The sequence below is a fragment of the Muscardinus avellanarius genome (assembly GCF_963383645.1).
Source record: "Muscardinus avellanarius genome assembly, chromosome: 3".
Lineage (NCBI taxonomy): Eukaryota > Metazoa > Chordata > Mammalia > Rodentia > Gliridae > Muscardinus > Muscardinus avellanarius.
Window position 1 is genome coordinate 16,880,651 of NC_137788.1, and position 21,161 is coordinate 16,901,811.

At 45.9% G+C, this 21,161-nt stretch overlaps 1 protein-coding gene across 9 annotated transcripts in view; it reads right to left on the bottom strand.

Moving 5' to 3' along the window:
- Positions 1–319: 319 nt before the first annotated feature.
- USP48 (ubiquitin specific peptidase 48) overlaps positions 320–21,161 on the bottom strand; it is a gene marked incomplete at both ends in the record, with an annotated part of 63,025 nt that continues 42,183 nt past the window's right edge. For 3 of the 9 annotated variants that reach the window (XM_080692896.1, XM_080692893.1, XM_080692888.1), the window contains 12 exons: positions 320–342; positions 1,313–1,339; positions 3,836–3,884; positions 5,269–5,394; positions 10,106–10,261; positions 14,097–14,201; positions 16,536–16,642; positions 17,118–17,248; positions 19,334–19,444; positions 19,705–19,766; positions 20,184–20,306; positions 20,440–20,564. In XM_080692896.1, the coding sequence (XP_080549022.1) occupies positions 320–342; positions 1,313–1,339; positions 3,836–3,884; positions 5,269–5,394; positions 10,106–10,261; positions 14,097–14,201; positions 16,536–16,642; positions 17,118–17,248; positions 19,334–19,444; positions 19,705–19,766; positions 20,184–20,306; positions 20,440–20,564 (1,145 nt within the window). The remainder of the gene's footprint in view (positions 343–1,312; positions 1,340–3,835; positions 3,885–5,268; positions 5,395–10,105; positions 10,262–14,096; positions 14,202–16,535; positions 16,643–17,117; positions 17,249–19,333; positions 19,445–19,704; positions 19,767–20,183; positions 20,307–20,439; positions 20,565–21,161) is intronic. The other 6 variants (XM_080692890.1, XM_080692889.1, XM_080692892.1 and 3 more) reach the window with 3 other exon arrangements.

Consider the following 21,161-nt stretch of genomic DNA (forward strand, 5'->3'; position numbering starts at 1 on the left):
CTTCCCTCCCCGACTAGAAATCTCGTGTGTAAACATGATTTGTTACTGCTACTAAACTTGTTCAGTCCTGGCTTGCCCCCACCCCTCCCACCGCCCCCCTTAAATATAAAATTGGAAACATTTCCTTCAAGTCTGATGTCCTTCAGTGCAATCTGCTTTATTTGACATAAGGCATTTGGGACAGTCGCTTTTGAATGGATTTCTGCCTTTTGGAAGAGTCACGTAATGATCCTTTACTCCACCTTTTCGTTAATGCCCTAACATGCCAAACTCCTCTTCCCCTCTGGTCATTTCTGAGCGGTCAGCAAGTGTTCAAAGGCTAATGTCCGAGGAGACCAGTACCTGAGGAAAGAAAGACACGTGGAGCCAGCTGTGAGCTCGTGTATCCCTTTGCCGAGAAGCACCACCAGGCAGCAGCCGCACACCGCGGCCTGGAGGGGAGGCGGGGGCACCAGCAGGTGCTGCACGGCTTTCACAGGTGTGCTTCCTAGGCACATCTTCACACACGCTAATCGGATTTTACTGATGCTTTTACTTGATGACCACTTTTCATAAAGAAAAGTTCTGTTTTGTTCTGACCACACCGGGACTTCCTCTGTAGTGGCAACAGGTAGACAACAAGGCCCACAGAGAGAAGAGTTTATTTAGGCCAGTAGCTTTATCACTCATTTGCGTTAGCAATGAATCCCTGGTTTTCGATTCAAGTTCATTCCTTGGCAAAACCACATCGTGCCATGGCCCTCTGAGTGGCCGGTGAGGAACCAGCATGGCCACAGCTGCGTCTATAACGCTGCCCTCTGGTTTGGTGGGTTAATGAGGATTCTTGGCGTGCACCACTACTGCGGCCAAGATGCAGCACAAGGCCCCATCGTGTCTCCTCGTGAAGTAAAAAAATCCAATAATGCCTGAATTCTAAGTAGATTAGTGAACTCTTTCAGTGGACCTGATACAATTCAGCAAATTCTTATCAGTTAGACACAAAGTGTGTGGTTCTAAGATGGAACTGATTAGAGGAACTGGGAAAGGGGTAAAGAGAAAGCTTGAAATGCGAGTAGCTCTTTTCCCAACCTGCCATGAGGCAAGAAAGGGGAAGCCAAATGCGCATGTGCAGAGCCCAGGCTCCCAGGCCTGCCCGAGGCGCACAGGCTCAGAGAACAGTGAAGAGGCTTGAATAAAATTTTAACTAAAATTAACTCTAGTCAAGAGACTCAGATCAGATTAAATTTTAAAATCAAATTATAACCTTTGCTTTAATAGAAAATTACAGTATGACTCTGACATTCATGAAGAAAACATGATAAATGGAACGTACCTTTAAACCCTTCTTCTGGCATACAAACTGGGGAAAGAAAAGAATTCCGAGCTGAAAAGACTGTTGTACCAGAGCAGGGAGAGCACTTCAATGCCTCGAGATGGAACAGCCTCCTACAGCCACTGCTTTGGAACTTAAGGAGGACATTCAGCTGAGGAGTTTTCTGTTTTTATTTTTGCAGTACTGGAGGATAGAACCCAGGGGCATTCTACCTCTCAGCTATACCCCTAGTCCTATTTTTTATTCTTTATTTTTAAACAAGGTGTCACTGAGTTGCAGACGGACTCACTAAATAGCTGAGGCTGGCTTCGAACCGCGTTCCTCCTGTTCTCAGTACTTTTTGCCACGCTGTAAGTGGAACCTCCAGGGCCTCAAGCATGCTAAGCAAGCGCTGTCCCACCACAGCCTGAACCCTCCCAAGAGTCGGTTTCTAATCACTTGTAAGTCTCCCCAAGCGCAGGCTCTCACCCGCTCCCTGGCCCGTGGCCTGCTTCCCAGCTTGCAGTCTGAGCCCCACATCCTCCTGCAGCCACAGGACAGCACGTCTAGAACTGTCACCTCTCCTGGTGCTCTGGCCTCTGCTGGACTGCCCTTTGCCTGTTCTACTGTCAGCTTCCCTCCAGGCTCGCTCTTGGTTAAGGAGTATTATCTCATGCAGCGCACAGGCAAACTCGTTGAGGCCTTCTGTGAATTTCAAGAGCCATCAGCTGTGAGGGAAGAGTAATGTCTGTCCAGGTACAGAGGCCTGGATCAGAACTCAACATCCTCAGGGCCTCATGGGTGTGGCTCTGGATTCCCATTTTCCTGCTCTTCTTAAGAATGCTTAATTTTTCCTTTTTCTTTTTTTCTTTTTTTTTTTTTTTTTGGTGTGGTAGTACGAGAGATTGGACCAGTGGCATTCTACCGAGCTATAGCCTAGACCTTTTTATTTTGAAATATGGTTTCAAGACCTGAGGCTGATCTTGAACCTGTGACCCTCCTGTTTTGGCCTCCCATGCTGGGATTCCAGAAAGCCTGGCCCGAGCTTTCTTTCTCTTCTTCTCCCCCCCCCCCCAGTACCGCAGTACTGGGGATAGAGAACATTCTGCCTCCGAGCTACAACCCCAGCCCTATTTATTTATTTATTTTTTATGGGTCTGGGGATGGAACCCAGAGGCATTTGATCTCCGAGCTCCACCTCCTGCCCAATTTTTTTAATCTTTATTTTGAAACCGGGTCTGAGTTGCAGAGGGCCTCACTAAGTAGCTGAGGCTGTCCGTGAACCGTGTTCCTCTGGTCTCAGCCTCCTGGATGCTGGGATTACAAGCGTGCGTCACCACGCCTGGCTGGCCTGAGCTTTCTTAGCCTCCCACACCTTCCTCTTCCTTTGCTGACTGCCTTGTCTCTATGCTCTGAGTCGTAGCTATGATCCTGGTTGCCCACTCCTACCCAGGTAGGTGTGAGCTACTAAAAGGATGTCTAGAGGCTCTGTTCAGCGGATACTGGTGGGTGTCACTGACGGTGTCTGGGAGAAGAACCAACTATTCCTACCCACGGGTTATTTTCTTGAATTGGCCAGATTTTCTGGAGAGGAATCCCCTTCCCTCCTGTGTGGGAGAGGTTGAAAATGGGTTGCTGGCAACTGGGCAGAGGCCTGGGGGTAAGCTACTTACTGTTTTCTGTAGTATAAACATTATTCTCACCTTAATTTTGTACTGCGGCCTAGAGATTGAACCCAGAAACATTTTTGCTCTGAGCTATATCCAGCCCTTTTTATATTTTGTTATGAAACAGGGTCTTGCTTGATTCCCGAGGCTAGTCTTGAACCTGCAATCCTTCTGTCCCAGCCTCCCAAATACTGGGAGTCACCACAGCTGGCGCCACCTTATTTCTCTGTAATGTGGGATTAGCATTACAGAGGAGTAAGTTCTTATCTGAGGACCAGGTGCAGATGGGCAGTGCCCTGGATATGAAGGGAGGCAAGGTGTGCGGGTCCTGGTTGGTTGCTTCTCAGTTACTCCTACATTAAGTAATCACTAGTCTCTCTGCTTTCCGCTGCCAAATTTTTGTAGGCAATTTTGTCTTTCTACTATATTTAAGGAAAAATAATGTCTTAAGACTCTACTTTAAAAAAAAGACTGTAGGAGCTCTTCTCAAGGTTAAAAAAGTAAAGCCAGGGCATTGTGGTGCTTGCCTGTGATCCCAGTATTTGAGAGGCTGAGGCAGGAGGATCCCAAGTTTGAGACCCTGTTTCAAAGAGTAAAAAATAGGGCCAGGCGTGGTGGTGCACGCTTGGAATCCCAGCATTCGGTAGGCAGAGACGGGAAGGACAGCCTCAGCTGCTTAGCAAGAGTCCTGTTTCAAGATAAAGAATAAAAAATAGGGCAGAGGGTTGAATGCCCCTGGGTCCCACCCATAGACCCACAATAAAGAACGTCCATGGGTTCTGTCCCTGGTGCCCCTGCTGCCCCCAAGACAAGTAAAAGCACTGCACACTGTCACCATGTGCTAACCCACCAGATCCTGAAACAAGTTAATCCTTACCTTGCATGACATCATCCATTGCAGCATAATCTGCAATCGGCTCATCAGCCTAGAAAAAAAAATGGAGACAACTGAGACCCAGGAGGGAGCAGGAGGTGGAGCACAGCCTGGGACCTTCTCGGACTTAGGACTGGCCCTCGCTTCAGAAGCTGCCACTGCTACAAACCAGTGGGAAGATGAAGCAATGTCCAGACTTAGCAAAGGCTGCCCTGCTAACCAGGACCATGCGTCTCGCCTCAAAGAAAGGGCTCCATACTGGGGGGTGGGGTCCGTGCTGTTTCCTCTCCTCTAAAATGACATTTAGATGTGGAAATGTCTAAATGCCTAGATGCCCTGAGGTAATGAAACTGCCTTTATCATCATGAGGTAAGACACTAGTGGCGTGGAGATTTAGGTAGAAATATACTCCTGTCCTCCTCGCCAGCAGGAGCGACACACCCACTTCTGTTCTGGGCAGAGTCCTCACTGAGGCCAATCCTATGCAAGGTGAGCTGTGAGAGCAACGCTAGGACCAGTCCAGACTCCAGCTGCCTGTCTGCATGCAGCATAGAGCATGATGAACAGGTGTCTAGGCGTTGATGGGGGCCAGGACTTTGCAATCCACTAAGTCTTCAGCATCATTCCTCATATCCAAGAGTCCCAGGAAAAACAGAGAGCAGACGGGCAGGGTAGGGGTTGGACGGGGTATGGGCATCACGGCCGTGGGCCTCACTCCACGGCACCAGAACTGGGGCCTGGGGAACTGACTCCACCACGGGGCACAGTACTGTTGGCCGCGGAGGCTCTTGCAGCTACCACAAATGAGGCGAGGGAAGCAAGAGTGCGGTCCCTGGAGGAGAGGCCTGGGCTGATAAACTATTACCTTCCACACCAATGCCGACATTGTGGAATCCCATTAAGACACATGCATATTCCAGCTTTAGAACCAGAACCTGTGTTTTATTTCCTTCCAGGCTGGATTAGCTGGTAGAGACTGAGCTGAACCTTCAAATCCAAAACAGATATGTATCTGGTATACAGCGTCTTGCCACAGAAAATCAACCAGAGAAATTCACGTGTGGGCTCAAGAGCTGGTGAGAGGGGCTTCCACCATCGCCGTCCTAACAGGGAACAGGAATGCCAGCATCTAACGTGACTTCTTCGGGTATGAATACTGAGCAGCAGGGCTTAGGGGAAGTCTTCAGCCTCACCTCCCTGGGCTCCAGGGAAGGGTGTCGCTACAGCCTACTCACTAGAACAAGGCCCAGTGGTGCCTAGGCCTCCTCCAAGTCCCCGAAGCTCGGCCAGAGGGCAGCCAAAGCTCACGGGGTTGCGGGGCTGCTGACCACCGCACTCTGAGGAGGCCTGAGGCCATCCTTTAACCACCATTTCCCCTCATTTACACATGGGTGGGGAGGTGCATCCTTTAAAACAGCTAGGCAGCTTTGACTTACCTTTAACAAAATGACAGATTCAGGAATGACGCCAAGGGTGCCAAGGGTGGCACAGTCATCACTTAAAATCTTTCCATCAATGGACAAATTCTGGTCAAAAGGAGCAACTGAAAATGCATGCATGATCTGTGTCGATATAAAAGAAACAAAGTCCATATAAAGAAAACACAGGCCCATACCCTACTTGAATAAATAACGAGTGTATGTCTGAAAGGACGAACAAAAGGGTTTTGAGTGCGAAACACACGACTGTTTGCAGCCAGCCCATCTGTTACATGCCTACTGAGACTCTAATCCCTGACATGGCCGCGAACATCCTCAGGTCTAGGAGAGGACACATTTGCACACACAGACCTTTAGTTGTGTGCCTTGCACTCCCCGGGGTGGGGTGGGTGATCCAGCAAGGCGAAGCTGGGCCAGCTGCGCTGAGCCTCTGCTGCGAGGCTTACCCTGCCCTTCCAGGCCCCACATCTTGCCCCAAACAAGCCCACTCCAAATTCGGCCTTACAACCTATAAATCAACCAGCAGCCTATCTGGAGGATTCCCCTTCTACTTTTATTCTTTTAGCAACAGCCTGGACGATTAAGACCCAGTCTCTGGACGATCATGTATACTGAGGCTCAGTCAAATCTTTAAAAACCAACACACACATTTACTTATTTTTTGTGGTCCTGGAGATTGAACCCATGGACATTCTATCTACGAGCCACACCCCTACCTGTTTTTCATTCTTTATCTTGAAACAGGGTCTCACTAAGTTGCGGGGGGCCTCAATAAGTAGCCGAGGCTGGCCATGAATCTGCAATCCTCCTCTATCAGCCTCCCAAATACTGGGATGCCAAGTGCATGCCACCATGCCCGGCTAAAACATGAATTTACTGAGGGTAGAAGCTCTGTGATGAAAACCAAAACATTCTGAATGGCTGTTGTGCATAATACTTAAATGTTTTTCAAGTTCAGAAAGGTTTTTGTCTTGATTTTTATCATCTCTGTGTCATAATTACCCTGGAAGGCAAAAGGAGTTGAGGCACCTGCAGGTATTGTGATGATGCCGTCCCAGTCCTTAATTGGAAGGACGCGTTCAAGAATATCCATTTTATTAAAACTTGTGATTAACTGACATATTCATCACATCTATTGCCAACATCCATGTGATAGAAAAACCATTCCTAGCAAATCAGTATGAATTAAGTATATCACAAAGTCCAAGAGCGTCACAACCTGGGGCAATGATGACCAGAAAAGCTAATTTACTAATGGTACAAAGAAAACCACGGCAGCGCCACATGCCGCAGTGCCAGCACGTGGGGGTGGGGGGTGGGGGGGTGGAGGAGAGCAGGTTTGAGGCGTCTCAGCAAACAAGCAAGTTTCAAAATGAATTCTGAAGAAAGGATGGGGTGTACCACAGAGCACGACTGAGCAATGAAAACCCCACTGCTATGGGGGACACTCTGGGCTCAAGCCACAGTATCAAAGGCACAAACGTGAATTAACCAGCTGCAGTGCTCGGGAGGCTGAGCCAGGAGGTTGAGAACATCAATCTGGAGAGAACATTCCAAAAAAAAATTAAGTTAGGGCTGGGGGTGAAGCTTGGAGTCTGAATGCTCCTGAGTTCAATCCCCTGTACCACAAAAATAAATAAAAGAAGGCTGATTCTACTGTGCAAGTACTAATTTGAGAGCTCCACCAAGGGCAACCCAGCAGAGCTCTGGCAGGGATGTGCAGTGCTCATGTATCGTGGTGCCATCGGTGCAGCCACTCTAACGTAGGAATGCTCGTCACTGCCCCATGCTTTACACCGAAGGGCTAGCACTCGTACTTCTACCTCTGAGCTAACACTGCAGAGGGCCTCACAGGCTGGCTGAGGCTGCCGTGAACCTGCCATCATCCTGTCACAGCCTTCCAAGAACTGGGAGAACAAGCATGAGTCACCATGCCCAACGTCAGGATGAAAACACTATCATCATCAGTATCATCTTGGTACTGGGGACGGAAACCAGGGGTATTCACCTCTGAGCTACACCCCCATGAGCTTTTTATGAGGCTGGTGCTGAACCTGTGACCATCCTGCCTCACCCTCCCAAGTACTGGGACTTCAAGGGTGCACCACCACAACCCACAAAAAAGCACTTAATAAGCAGCTGCTACAAAATGCCAAGTGCTGTGGTAGATGCTAGACATACGAAGCGGGACCACCTTTCCCTGGATGGGTTTGTCACAGGAGGAAACGGGGAGCACAGGGGACGTTCCGTCCCACATGGGGTGAAGACGGGTTCTGTAGGCGCTGCTTGCTGGTGAGAGGAGGGCGCTTTAGAATGGGGGACAGGCCAACCAAAGCACAGATGCCCATGGCACAATAACTCATTAACTGTAAGTACCAGGAAATCAGGAGTATAACAAAGACCCAGATCTGCCTGAGGAGGGGGTGTGGCTCTCCAGACCCATTGAGCACAACAGCAATGAAAACCCTACTGGGACAGGGAACAGCACTGCTGCTGGCTGTGGGTAGGGCTACAACGGGGAGACGCAGGAGCGGTGCAGGGGCTGCCGCCACTTAACCTCTGGGCCAAAAGGTTCCCCTTTCCAAGACAGGCAGTACCACCCACTAGAGACGCTTCCTGGGGGAAATGAAACAATGCAATTCAGGGCTGGGGGTGCAGTTCCGCTAGAGAATTTGCACAGCAGGAGCAAGACCCTAGGCTCCTTCCCCGGCTCCACAAAACAAATAAATACCACAGTTAACACCGAGGCTATTCTGAGCAAGGAGATTAATTGTACTCAATAGCAGGATAAAACTGATGGATGAGTTCTTAGAAAAGCATCTTTCTAAGATTCAAGCAACTGTATGCAGTGAATAGGTCTAGATTCGAACATTTACAGTTTTGCAAAGGTTGATACCCTATTACCTTGCAAGTATCTTATTTGGAAAAGAAAGGCTCCATCAAGTCAAAAAGTGAGGGCTGAAGTTTGCCGCACTTGAGGCTCTGGGTTCAATCCCCACTGCCCCAAAGAGAAAAATAAGATAATTTAAAAATGAATTGCATCCCTTTGAAAAGGTGCCCGCCACCAAGAGCCACACGTACACCTACACTAGCCCTGGCGCTCCGCAGGCTGCCGGGCACAGGGTCCGATGTTTAAAAGCTAACCGCCACTGCGCGGTGAGGGGAGACCCCACTCCACTGGCCTTTCTTCCAGCTCTGCTGGGCTCTCCGTGGCCCTGGCTGCAGAGTGGGAGGGAGGAAGATGCTGCAAGGGAACCGCGGCAAGGCTGCCGGGGGCTTTCATCTCCCCACAGCTGCCCTCCAGCAGCTCATCCGTGCAGGTAACGAGCTCCCACACGGAGAGTTATTTCTGCTGCCTTCTGATTTATTCTTCAAAAATAGTAGTTCGTAATAAGAGCAGCGGTGGCTTTAAAAAATGTCCATATCCACAGGGGCTCTTTTTGTAATTTAAAGGTTTTGAATGTTCGAGGTTTACCGCTGACAGGCAGAGAGCCGGTGATGGAAACTAGCCTTCTAAGATGTAAAGGGCACAATAACAGAGTGAAGATATTATGCCAACACGTTTATTTTCAAAGCAGTGGGTTCAACCGAGGGAAATACCGTCCCCAAGACAATCTGGAACACATAACACCCTCAAAGGAAGCCTATACTTTGGCTTCAATTATAATGATAAATATCAGCAACAAGAAAAATGCATAACCAGTAAACTATGCCACATAAAAGCAGCAGAGAGGGAAACTTGGTCAACTTTTTGGATAACCAGTAGTAACTGAAACAGCATTAGGGGCCATCATTTTTTCATAGACATCTTGAATGTATCAGTTCCCTTTGCCTGGGTTTTGAGATGTACCAGTAGAAAGCTCATCTGCAGCACTTTTAGTACTGTTACCAAGAAATAGCGCAACTGCCAGGCATCTTCATATACCCACTGTGCTAAGGTGATCTGCCAATAATGTATAATGGGGGGGGGTCTTCCATCTCTACTAATAATTTGGAAAACAATGCTATATCAAGAAACCTAAAAGTAACTTAGAATGCTACCAATTAGAATTTTTTCAACCAAAAATTCTGAAATAACAGAAATTCTGACTCATCCCAGTACACAGGCTATTGAGGGGGGTCTGTCTTTGCCCTCCTCTTTTTTTGGGGGGTGGTACTGGGGTTCCTGGAAACCCTTCTACCTCCAGGCTACACCCCCAGACCTATTTTGTACTTTTTATTTGGAAACAGGGTTTCTTAAGCCAGCGCAGCTGGCTTCGAACCTGTGCGATGCTCCTGTCACCGCCTCCAGGTATTACAAGCCTGTGCCACCACGCCCGACTGCCCTCCCTTTCTTTAGTTCTTTTTTCTTTTCTTTTCTTTTTTTTTTTTTTTGCTGACCTCCAAGCTACACCCTGACCCAAGTCTTTATTCTTTATTGCTAGGTGTGGTAGCACAAGCTTGTAATCCCAGTACTTGGGAGGCTGAGACAAGAGGATCACAAACTCATGGCCAACCTCAGCAACCTAGTGAGTCCTCTGCAAATTAGTGAGCCCGTGTTTCAAAATAAAAAATAAAATTGAGTTGTGGGTGTAGCTCAGAGGTAGAATGTCCCGAGTTTGATCCTCAGTACCACAAGAAGAAAAAAAAGTTACTTTAGCTTAGGGGTCTTACAGCAATTATTTGAAATCAAAAAATGCCCTCTCCCAATAGCTTAATATTATGAGCAGGCAGACGTTTAAAAGGTCAGGCAAAAAGAAAACAGATACATATATTCTTATAGGTGGGAACCAAGAATTCATAAAGGCCCTTGTAAGTCCAGAGCAGTCTTAAACAAATGTTAGATTTTCCTCACCTGTATTTTTAATTCTTTTAATGTTTGGTTAGCAGAAACGAGAAGTGCTTTCTCACCACGAACTTTTCTATGCCGCATGCTCCGGCGAATGACCTGCTTCTGGAACGCGATGTAGTTCTGATGGGATATTTTTTGCCGCTTTGCTCCTCCATTGCTCTGTCAGGAAGATTCAAAGTAAAGCCGTGAAATTCTGCACATCGTGACCCTCGCTCAAGCCCTCCAGCCAAAAGCAGAGTGTGCTTCCTGGTCCTTCACCATTTGAAATTCAGTGTAAACAATGACTAGAAATTCTCCAGTTTCGTAACAAGCTCTCACATAACTGAAAAAGGGAAAGATAAGGGAAATATATTTCTAATTGCATGTAAGGAAATGTTTGTAATAAGATTTTTGGCTTTTTTCTTTTTTGCGGTATTCGGGATTGAGTGCCCAGGGGTGTTCTACATCCAAGCTACACTTGTTATTCTTTTTTTTATTCTTTACTTTGAAACTAGCTCTAAGTTGTGGAGTACCTCACTAAGTAGCTGAGGCTAAGCCGGGCTCGGTGGCGCACGCTTGTAATCCCAATGCTTGGGAGGCTGAGACTGGAAGATCACACGGGTTCGAAGCCAGCCTCAGCTACTTAGTGAGGCTCTAAGCAATTTAGTGAGACCCTGTTTCCAAATAAAATATAAAATAGGTCTGGGAGTGTAGCCCAGAGGTAGAAGGCCCCTGACTTTCACCCCCAGTACAAAAAAAAAGTCTCTGAGCTGGTCCCCTAACCTGTGACCCTTCTGTCTCAGCCTCTCAAGGACTGGGATTACAAGCATATGCCATCACGCTCAGCTCTTATTTTAAGAAATATTTAAAATAAGTTTGATATTCAACCAAAAGCAATCAACTGAGGCTGGGCGTGGTGGCACACAGTTGTAATGAGACAGAGAGGAGGATGGAAAGGTCAAAGTCATCCTCAGGTACTTAGTGAGGCCCTCTACAACTAGTGAAGCCCTGTTTCAAAGTAAAGAATAAATAAAAGGTCAGAGGTAGAATGCTGCTACACCCCCAGTCCAATTATTTTATTCTTTATTTTGATACAGGGTCTCACAAAGTTGCAGACAGCCTCACTGAGTAACTAAGTCTGGCCACACACCTGAACCCTCCTACCTCAGCTTCCCAAGTATTGGGATTACAAGTGTGTGCCACCACGTGACGTTAGGTTAAGCTAAGAATAAATTGAGGTTCTTTTTTTCTTTTTTTTGGTGGCACTGTATTGAAATCAGAAGCATTCTAACCCCTGGCCATACGTGTATGTTGAAACAGGTCTAGATAGGTTGTAGAGTCTTGATACTTGCCAAGGCAGGCCCCTAACCTGTGACCCTCAAGTCCTAGAATTACAGGCACAGCTGATCACTGTGCTTCCCATTCCAATGGTGGCACATTGAGCCTCATGCACAAAACATTCTTGCAAAGAATGTTAAACCAAATGTAATAAAAAAAAACAACTGCAGATACTTATAGAAATGGAATGAAGAACACAGGCAAAGAATTAGAAATTCCTAATGAGGCAGTCGGGGGGGCCCAAGAGATCGCACTGGTCCTCACAGTCTGATTCCTCCTTTCAAAGGAGAAAACAGGGGCAGGAAGAAGGAGGGCTATCCTATAGCCTGCGGGAAACAGCGCAGCCCATGCGAGGATGTGCACAGGCTGTTCTGCTCTGAACAGTCTTGGGTCTACAAAGATACAGAGATGATTCAAGGATCCATAAGACGAAGATAAGATGAAATATTTTTCTCGATCTTGATTGTTGAAAAAAAAGGTTGAATTGGACCAAAATTCCATAATTTGAAAATAGCTATAATATATCATTTTACTTTAGATACACAAAGCTGGACCCAAAAAACAAACACTGAGCATGAAGCAAAGTAAAAATTTTAAAGACTGATTTTAAAGGGAAATAAAAGCTTTGGCTGAAATTATTTTTCCTTTAAAGCCATAAAATTTAAATCCAACTTATCTGACAAAAACCAGTCCACTGATTTTAGAAGCCTTGCAATTACCTAAGAGACACCCAATACCAAGTGTATTATTAACCTAAAATTTAGATAACATCAAAGGAACTGGGTTGATCTAGCTTAGAGGAGAGGGAAGGGGATTTGTTCTGCTCCATTAAGGACAAGTGAAATGCATCATTTTTTATTGCATGGATTTACAACAGCAATTACGGAAGCTATCTTATGTTCTGAGATGCTACGACATTATAACCAAAAAAAAAAGGTGAGCGGAGAGCGGGGGTGAGCCGCGCAAAGGCTTGAAACAATGAATGTTGAGGGCTTTTAAGGAACTTGAGTTTTTTTAAAAATTGTTTCCCTGCGAAACAAAAATATTTGAAACATTCTAGAGTATTACAACATCCAAACAAGACAGAAAAAAATTATAAAGCATAGAAAATAATTACAGCATAAAAAGCAATGTTCCCCAACATTCTCTATCATATTCATAAATGTGAAATCTGCTGCCTACCACGACTGAGGAAAGTCACCCCACATCCACTCTGGAAGCACTGCTGTGGTTATGACCACAAGGAATAAACCTAGACCTTCAAAAAATGAGCCTTTTGGAATCCGTATCACTTGAAATGAGTTTCTAAGCAACTCCTTGGCTGAAAAGCAATCCTTGAAATAACAGAAACCAAGGACAATACAAATATACATATCAAACCTAACTAATCAAGAAGTTTTCCAGAAAATAAATTAGTGGAAACAAGCAATAAGATTAAAAAAAAAAAAAAAAAGCAGGGCATGGTGGCTCATGTTTGCAATCCCAGCATTTGAGGCTGAGACAGGAGGATTGTGGTTCAAGCAGACTCAGCTACTTAGTGAGTGAGACCCTATTTCAAAATAAGGAATAAAAATAGGGCTGGAAGTATAGCTTGGAGTTAAAATGCCCCCTGGTTCTATCTCTAGTACCAAAAGAAAAAAAAAAGGGGGGGGGGGTGGGTTCGTGGTGGCACATGCTTGTAATCCCGGTACTGGAGAGGCTGAGACAGGAGGATCACACAGGTTCAAAACCCTGTGTTGGTAAATCTCTTTTTATGTGCTCCATTATTAAGACTATTGCTAGCTGAGCGTGGTGGCCCACACTCGTAATCCCAGCATTCAGGAGGCTGAGACAAGAGGATGGAAGTTTGTGGACAGCCTCAGCTACTTAGTGAGGCCCTCCACAACTTAATGAGACCCTGTTTCAAAATAAAGAATAAAAGCCAGGTGTGGTGGCGCCCAGACCCACCATAAATAAATAAATAAATAAATAAATAAATAAATAAATAAATAAATAAATAAATAATAAAAAATAGGGCAGGGGGTATAGCTTTGAGGTTGACCTGAGGGTTCCATCCCGAGACCCGCCAAAAAAAAGGGCCTATTGCTTATCTGTTTGTAGTTTGAGAATTGGGTTAAATGGTTTTTTCATGACTAAAAGATCTCAAGATGAAGTAACACCAAAGTATGGGACTGGTTTTAGTGTTGCTTCCCACTAAAAATGGTACAATATGTTCCACCCTTTTTTTTGTGTGTGTGTGTGTATGTGGTACTAGGGATGAAATCCAGGGGCAGGGGCATTCTACCTCCAAGCTACATCCCCAGCCCTATTTTTATTCTTTATTTTGAAAATGAGTTGCATAGGAGCTCACTAAGTAACTGAGGCTGTACGTGAACCGCGATCCTCCTGTCTCAGCCTCCCAAATGCTGGATTTCAAGCATGTGCCACCACGCCTAGCACCCTTTCTTTCTTAAAAGTAACAAATGTATTAATATTGGAAGAAATGTAGTTAGTGGCTTCTCTTGAGGACTGGAGACAGCTATAGCACACCACTAAACCCAAGATAAAAGAAAGAGAAAAGGCGAGGGAGGGAGCCAAGAACCCACGTTCCGGGCACAGGGGGACGCGAAGGGCCTGGCGAGCTGCACTGTGGGGACAGAGTGGAACACGGGGCCACACAGACGGCTGTGACACGTACTTGATTAAAATCCGGGTCTTTTTCCCCATCTGGCTTGGCTTCTTCCTTGTCCTCCTCTGTTTCAGAACTGCTCACGTTCAGCTCTGGCGCGGAATCCTTCATCACCTGCACGCGGCAGGCCCACAAAGAGAAGTAAGTCAGACCTGGGGAAGGAGCGCCTGCAGGGTGGGGCTGTGATTGGCAATTTTTTCAAGAGGACCGACCCCTTTCCCTTTGGGGGTAACAGACAAGAGCGTGGATCAAGAATCAAGTACTGTTTTCTCTATTCTTTTAACATGGTAGTCTTTTCTGTTTTTGTGTGGGGGGGGTGCTAGAAATTAAACCAAGGTGTTCTATCTCTGAGCTACATCTCTTATTTATTTGGAAACAGGGTCTCACTGGGTTGGTAAAACTCACTAAATTGCTGGGGCTGTCCTTGAACCTGCAATCCTCCAATATAATGTGTTAAGTCTTTTAACCCGATGATTTATTAATGTGCTTGCCATAAATTGGTCTCTACAGAGCAGGTATTCTTATCAGACTTGTAAAACTATGCTACTTTGCAGAAGTTCAAAGGTGTTCTACACTTTGAAAGGTGTTCTACACTTTGACAAAGACGTTGAATTGTCAAGCTTTACAAGCCTTGAAACTGTGATGGTGCCAGAAGCCAGAGTCCTTGATATTGAGAAATAAAGGACAGTGGAGGTGCCTGGTATGAAGCTCAAAATAACAAAACAGCAGAAAACTTTGATAGTATTTTCTACTCAATACCAATGTATATATGTACTAACTTCAAAAAGGCCTTAGGAAACTCTAGGGGAAAGTTGAGACCTGTATCTGTTAACTTCACCATCCTCTTAGCATCCAGGAAACAAAGGCCTCAGCCCAAACTTGGGAACAGATCCTCAGAAATTTTTTTTTTTTGGGGGTGGTACTGGGATTCCTGGAAACCCTTCTACCTCTGGGCTATACTCCCAGACCTATTTTTATACTTTTTTTTTTTAAATTTGGAAACAGGGTCTCTTAAGCCAGCGCGGCAGGCTTTGAACCTGTCTCTACCTCCCAAGCGTGGGGATTACAAGCGTGCGCCACCACGCCCGGCAGATCATCAGAATTCTAAGACTCTGTGGCTTAACTGGCATTAAGTAAAACTTAGGCTTTCCCTTTAATTCCGAAAATTCTGAAATAAAAATAGTAAGGTTATAGATATCTAGGTCCTGCCCATGAATCATCCGTAATAAATTTAAAGAAGGGGCTGGGGGTGCAGCTCAGAGGCAGAATGTCCCTGGGTTCCACCCCCAGATCCCAACCCCAGCCCTACAGACTCCAATTTACTTCCCTTAAGCTTACAGTAGGTGAGTGTGTCCTGTTATGCCTAACCAATTCCAAACATAATAGTCAGGGCGACTTATTTAAACCACAAACCAGCCAGGCAGGATGGTACACACTTGTAATCCTAGTACTCGGGAGACTGAGACAGGAGGATCACAGTTTCTTGGTTATCCTCAGCTACTTACATGACGCCCCCCACAACTTTGTGAGACCCTGTTTCAAAAATAAAAAATAGGGCTGGGGGTGCAGCTCAGAGGTAGAATGCCCCTAGACTCAATTCCCAGTACTGCAAAAACCACCAAAAAATACACCCCCGCAAACCAGATTACACCATGACTTGATTGAAATGTTCTTGCTATGTGTGCACTCATAAAACCCATTCTCGCATCATATCACAAGCCAGCCTTGGACTACACTTCCCAGGCGATCGGGACTGGGCACTGTAGCAGCCACAAGCCACATCTACCTACTTAACGTGAAATGAAAACTCAGTTCCTGAGTCAGAATAGCCTCATTTGACATGCACCAAAGCCACAAGGGGCTAGTGGCTACTGAAATACACAACACAGATTCAGAGCCTGTCTACAGCCACAGAAATTCCTATTGGGCAGCACTTGTCTGAAGCCAGTGCTTTTGCCCCGCTGCTTCGGCACATTAGGCTTACTCTCTGGCCTTGGCTTGGAATGCTCGTCTAGGCTGTGCCTGCACTGCGAGCTCAGGTAAGCAGCTTCAGGAGCCCTTCCTGGCCACTCCCTAGCTACAGAAAACCCCGGCTCCTGCCATCCGCTCCAACCTGCTGGCTTCCTCCCACCCGCTTGTTCCTGGGAGGAATCATCCTATGGATTTATGAGTTTGGTCTAGATGCTCACTGTCTTCTTATCACTGTACCCTTAGTGCCAAGACCATTCCTGCCCACAGCTGACACTCAGTAAACACGCAAATCAGTAATAAACCAAATCCACGCTTGCATTAACTGCTTGCTTTCAGTGCTGTCCAATTTCAACTCTGTTGCCAAGCAGCTGAGGAAACAAAATGCAGGCTGGTGCCAGCAGTGCTCCCTGAGAACACAACGGCGAGTCAAAGGGCAAGTGTGATGGCTGCGAGGCATGGCCGCGAGGGGGACAGTACCTTTTTATTGTCCACAACCTTGTGGACATAGATCGTTGCTTGAGTGTACTCACGCAGGTCCCTCTGCTGCTGGCATAGCAAGCCTTCCCTACACTCCGGACAGAGTTCTAAAAAGAAATAAAGCAGAGTGGGTGAGAACCAAACAAATTATATGTCAGAGTTACTACTGAACAGGACATGGGGCCTGTGCCGTAATTCTAACACCTGGGAAGCTGAGACAGGAGGATCACAGCAATTAGGGAGGCTCTTAGCTACTTAGTGAGGTGTGTCTCAAAGCAAAAAAAATAAAAAGGGCCAGGTGTGTAGCTTGCAGGTTGAATACCCTTGGGTTCAATCCCAAGTACCAAAAAAGTTACTACTGCATACCAATATATTACTTTCATGATTAGTAATGTTCTCTCTATTAACTGTTTTATTCAAATGACAATAACATTAACATTCTGTCCAAAAACAAATGTGTATATGATAGTGCTCACCTAGGGAGTCTGGACCACCAAAAAAAGATGGCTAATTTGAGCTTTTTCCTCTCCCTTAAAATGTCAATTTTTAACTATAAAATCCAAAAGTAATATAAAAACTTACTAGGCTCAGAAACATACTGTGTTTCTGAAGGATCTGCACTCCCCGCTTCAAGTCTGGTGATTTTAATTACATGATCCACAACGAAGAGCTTCTGGATTGCTTGCCACTCGCTGGGCCGTACGAGAGCTATACTGCGCAAAGAAACACAACACGCCTTAAGAACAAACGTGGGGCTGGAGGAGCCACCGGAATCCAGCGCCGCCTAAACCAGAGCTGTCGGCGCCAATAGGAAGAAGCACAGCACCCCTGAGAAGTGTGGGGTGGGGTGAGCCGACAGAATCCAGAGCGCCTAAGCCATCTGTCAGCACCCATAGTTACTGCAAAGAAACTGGGGTAAAACAGACGTTCGCATCAACAAAGAAACGTTGCAGCCACAGCAAAAGTAAAGGGACTGGAGTTACAGGATACAAGAAGGTTAAATCCAGAAACACAAAGAGAACCAGTCAGTGGCAGAAGGTAAATTGAGTATGTCATTTTAGAAAAAGTTTTAAGTATACAAGACTAGGGACTGAACCCAGGGGCGTTCTACATTTGAGCCTCCCAAGTACTGGATTTGCAGGAGTGTGCCAGGGCCCCAGACTCAGCCCAGGAATTTGTCTTCATGTATTCAATATTTTCCCTTCTGTGTCTTTCTGGCAATGCTAGAGGCATACTACCTTCTCTTACAGAGTAAGTTAAAACTATTTTACAAGATAAAATGGCAACACCAAGGATAAACTTGAGATGAGCTGTAAACATCTGAAGAATGGAACAAAGCTTTGATTTGGAAACCCTAACACTCAACGGCTGAGCTCAAGAAGGGTGCGCTGTGCCATGCTGCCATTTTTTCTATTTTCTGAGATTTGGTAACTGCAGAAAAAACAAGTATAACCGATACTATTGGACAGCAAGTTTAAACGACTGGTTATGTGATTCTGGAGAAGATGTCTGCCAAGAGACAAGGTGCTGGTCACCGGGAGCGGTGGCCCATGCCTGTGATCGCAACTTGTGGGAGGCAGAGAAGAGAGGGCTGTAGGTTCCAGGCCAGCACGCACAGGCTTAGTGAGACCGTTTCAAAGTGGCAAGAAGGGCTGGGGTGTAAACAGAGGTAGAATGCCATGGCTTCAATCCTAGGACAGAACAAAAACACAGGGGAGACAAAAGAATACAATGAACTGAGCCACCCAACAGCACTGTGTTGTCAGGAAAAGCAGGCTATCTGTCTGTTTTTTAAAACAAGTGCTTACTCTAGTAGAGCATATAAAAGGAAAAGCCCATGCACTGTGAGGTAGATTCCTTTTTTTGGCGAGTCTGGGGATGGAGCCCAGGGGCATTCTACCTCCAATCTACATCCCCTGCTCTATTTTTTTTTTTTTGGTGGTGGTACTGGGGGTGGAACCCAGAGGCTTTTTACTTCCAGGCTATATTCCCAGACCTTTATTACATTTTATTTGGAAACAGAGTCTCACTAAGTTGCTGAAAGCCTCACTAAGTAGCTGAGGCTGGCTTCGAACCCGTGTGATCCTCCTGTCTCAGCCTCCCAAGCGCGGTGATTACAAGGGTGTGCGCCACCATGCCCGGCCTCACCCCCTGCCCTATATTTTATTCTTTATTTTGAAACTGGGTCTCACTGAGTTGCAGAGGGCCTCACTAAGTAGCTGGGGCTGTCCATGAACCACAATCCTCCTGTTTCAGCCTCTCAAATGCGGGGATTACAAGCGTGCGCCACCACACCTGGCTTCAAGCAGATTCTTAAAAGGGACTTTTATGTTGGATAAGAAGTTACCTATGTTGGACATAGGGGGCACAGCTATGATGACAAGTACTTTGGAGGCTGAGGCAGGAGGAGCTTGGTGTCAAGGCCAGCCTCCCCAATTTAGCCAGGCCCACAGCAATTTCAGAGATCCTGCCTTTTTTTTTATCCTACAAGGAAATTTAAAAAATGGTTAGGTGTCAAGAAGAGGTGGCCATGTCTTAACCACGTGCATGCTATTAGGCCTGAGGGCCTCTTCCATCCTTGTCAAGTGAAATACTGACCTTCTCGCCTTTCATACAACACTCACTAGAGACCCCGTTTCGAAATTTTAAAAAGGGGGGGGGGAGGCTGGGATATAGATCACAGGTAGATACCCTGAGTTTAATCCCCATTAACACCATCACAAACACATGGAGAAAAGGTGGGGGGTGGAGAGAGAAAAATTTCCTAAACATAGATACAATGAGGAGAAAAAACTCACAGTTTAGAATCTTCTTTGGTCATGGAGACAAATGTAAACATGAGTCCCCCATGGGGACATAGGAGAGCACTGTTTCCAACAGATGACACTGGACTACATCTTGTAGGTTTTCTGTCCAAATGAGACAAAGAGCATAAATATGTCTCACTACTAAATGAAGAAGGAAGACTTTTTAAATAATTTGTTAAAAATACAGATATATGTAAATGATACTAACAAATGTGATTCTTATGATTGGTTAACTCAGGAGAAAACAAAGATTCCAGTCTACGTCAGTAAATGCAATCCAAGCATACTATGGAACCCATGAATTCTTAAGAAAAATATTAGTCAGCCCCAGAGAAAACAGACAACAAAGTGAAGGGTTGTACCTCACAAATTTCCGCCATTCTTCTACAAAGAACTGTGATACAATGTAGAGGACATCTGTGTCCTAGGGCAAGCAAAAGAAAACAAGTCACAAGAGTTTAACCCGCCATTACTGACACAAATCTCGTATGATAACTATAATACACTTTTCCTTATTTCAATTTTATATCAGAATAGAAATATAGCCAGGTGTGGAGGCAGGAGGATCGCAGGTTCAAAGCCAACCGTGGCAACTCAACGAGGGTCTCAGCCATCTAGGGAGACCCTGTTTCCAAATAAGAGATAAAATCAGGCTGGGAGTGTAGCTTGGAGGTAGAATGCCTGTTTCAATTCCCAGTACCAATCAAAGTAAATAAATAAACAATAAACCCCCTTGTTTAGATAAGTATAACAAGTAACAAGAGCTGTTCTGAAACTCATCAGAAATTTGGCAAAGGCATGGACAAAGACAGATACATTCTTCCTTCATAGGGCTCTGTACCTCTGGCCAGTTGCTGAGACAAGGTCTGTTTTTATCCTGGAACAAATTTGGAAGAGAAGTCTTCTGCTCATTTGCGATCATCTTATGTAAGGCCTCGTTTTCTTCCCCTTCTCTTTCTAAAATCTGAAAGAGAGTGGAGCCATCAACTCTCGTGCACAAGCAGCCTCCTCCAACACCCGCCTGAGGCCCAGCGCGGATCCTCGGGTGTCGCGCGCAGGGAGGGCAGGCCGTCCACGGTGTCGGCGGGGTTCAGTACCTTGCACTGTGAGCAGCACTCTCTATGACTGGGAAACTCAGGAGCCTTTGGAAAGTACTGCTGCAGCTTGCTCCAAGCCTCTTTAGAAACAAGCCTTCTTTCGTTTTCAGATATACATAACTCCCCTGAATTAAAAAAAAAAGGCATTAAAAAAAGATAAATAGTATTTCCTATTTCTTAAAAGGAGGCTCTATAAGTACCTTTCATCACTTTCAAAGATTATGGTTGCCGGGCATGGTGGCGCACGCTTGTAATCCCTGCGCTTGGGAGGCTGAGACAGGAGGATCGCGCAGGTTGGAAGCCAGCCTCTCAGCAACTTAGTGAGACCCTGTTTCCAAATAAAGTATAGAAAGCCTCTGGGTTCCACCTCCAGTACCACCAAAAACAAACAAAAAAGATCATTATGGTTTATTCCTTGGTCCCAGCACAAACCCCATAAGAAGCTCGGTGAGCGCTTGAAGTCACTTTTAACTCTGAGGTAGGTACTACACCCAATTTGATGTCCTTACGCTAGGTCTGTGGTTGGAAGAATCAGCAGATGGAAACAAAGACATAAGGCTGAAACCACACACTTTCAAATCTTTCTCTGTCAGTCAAGTGTCAGTAAACAGGGTAGGGGCCCTGAGATCTCTACGTGATAGCAAGGTCGACAGCATTTCATCTGCTTCTTTGCTCAAAGGTACTGACTGACGATCCACATATTCACTGAAACCATCTTGCAC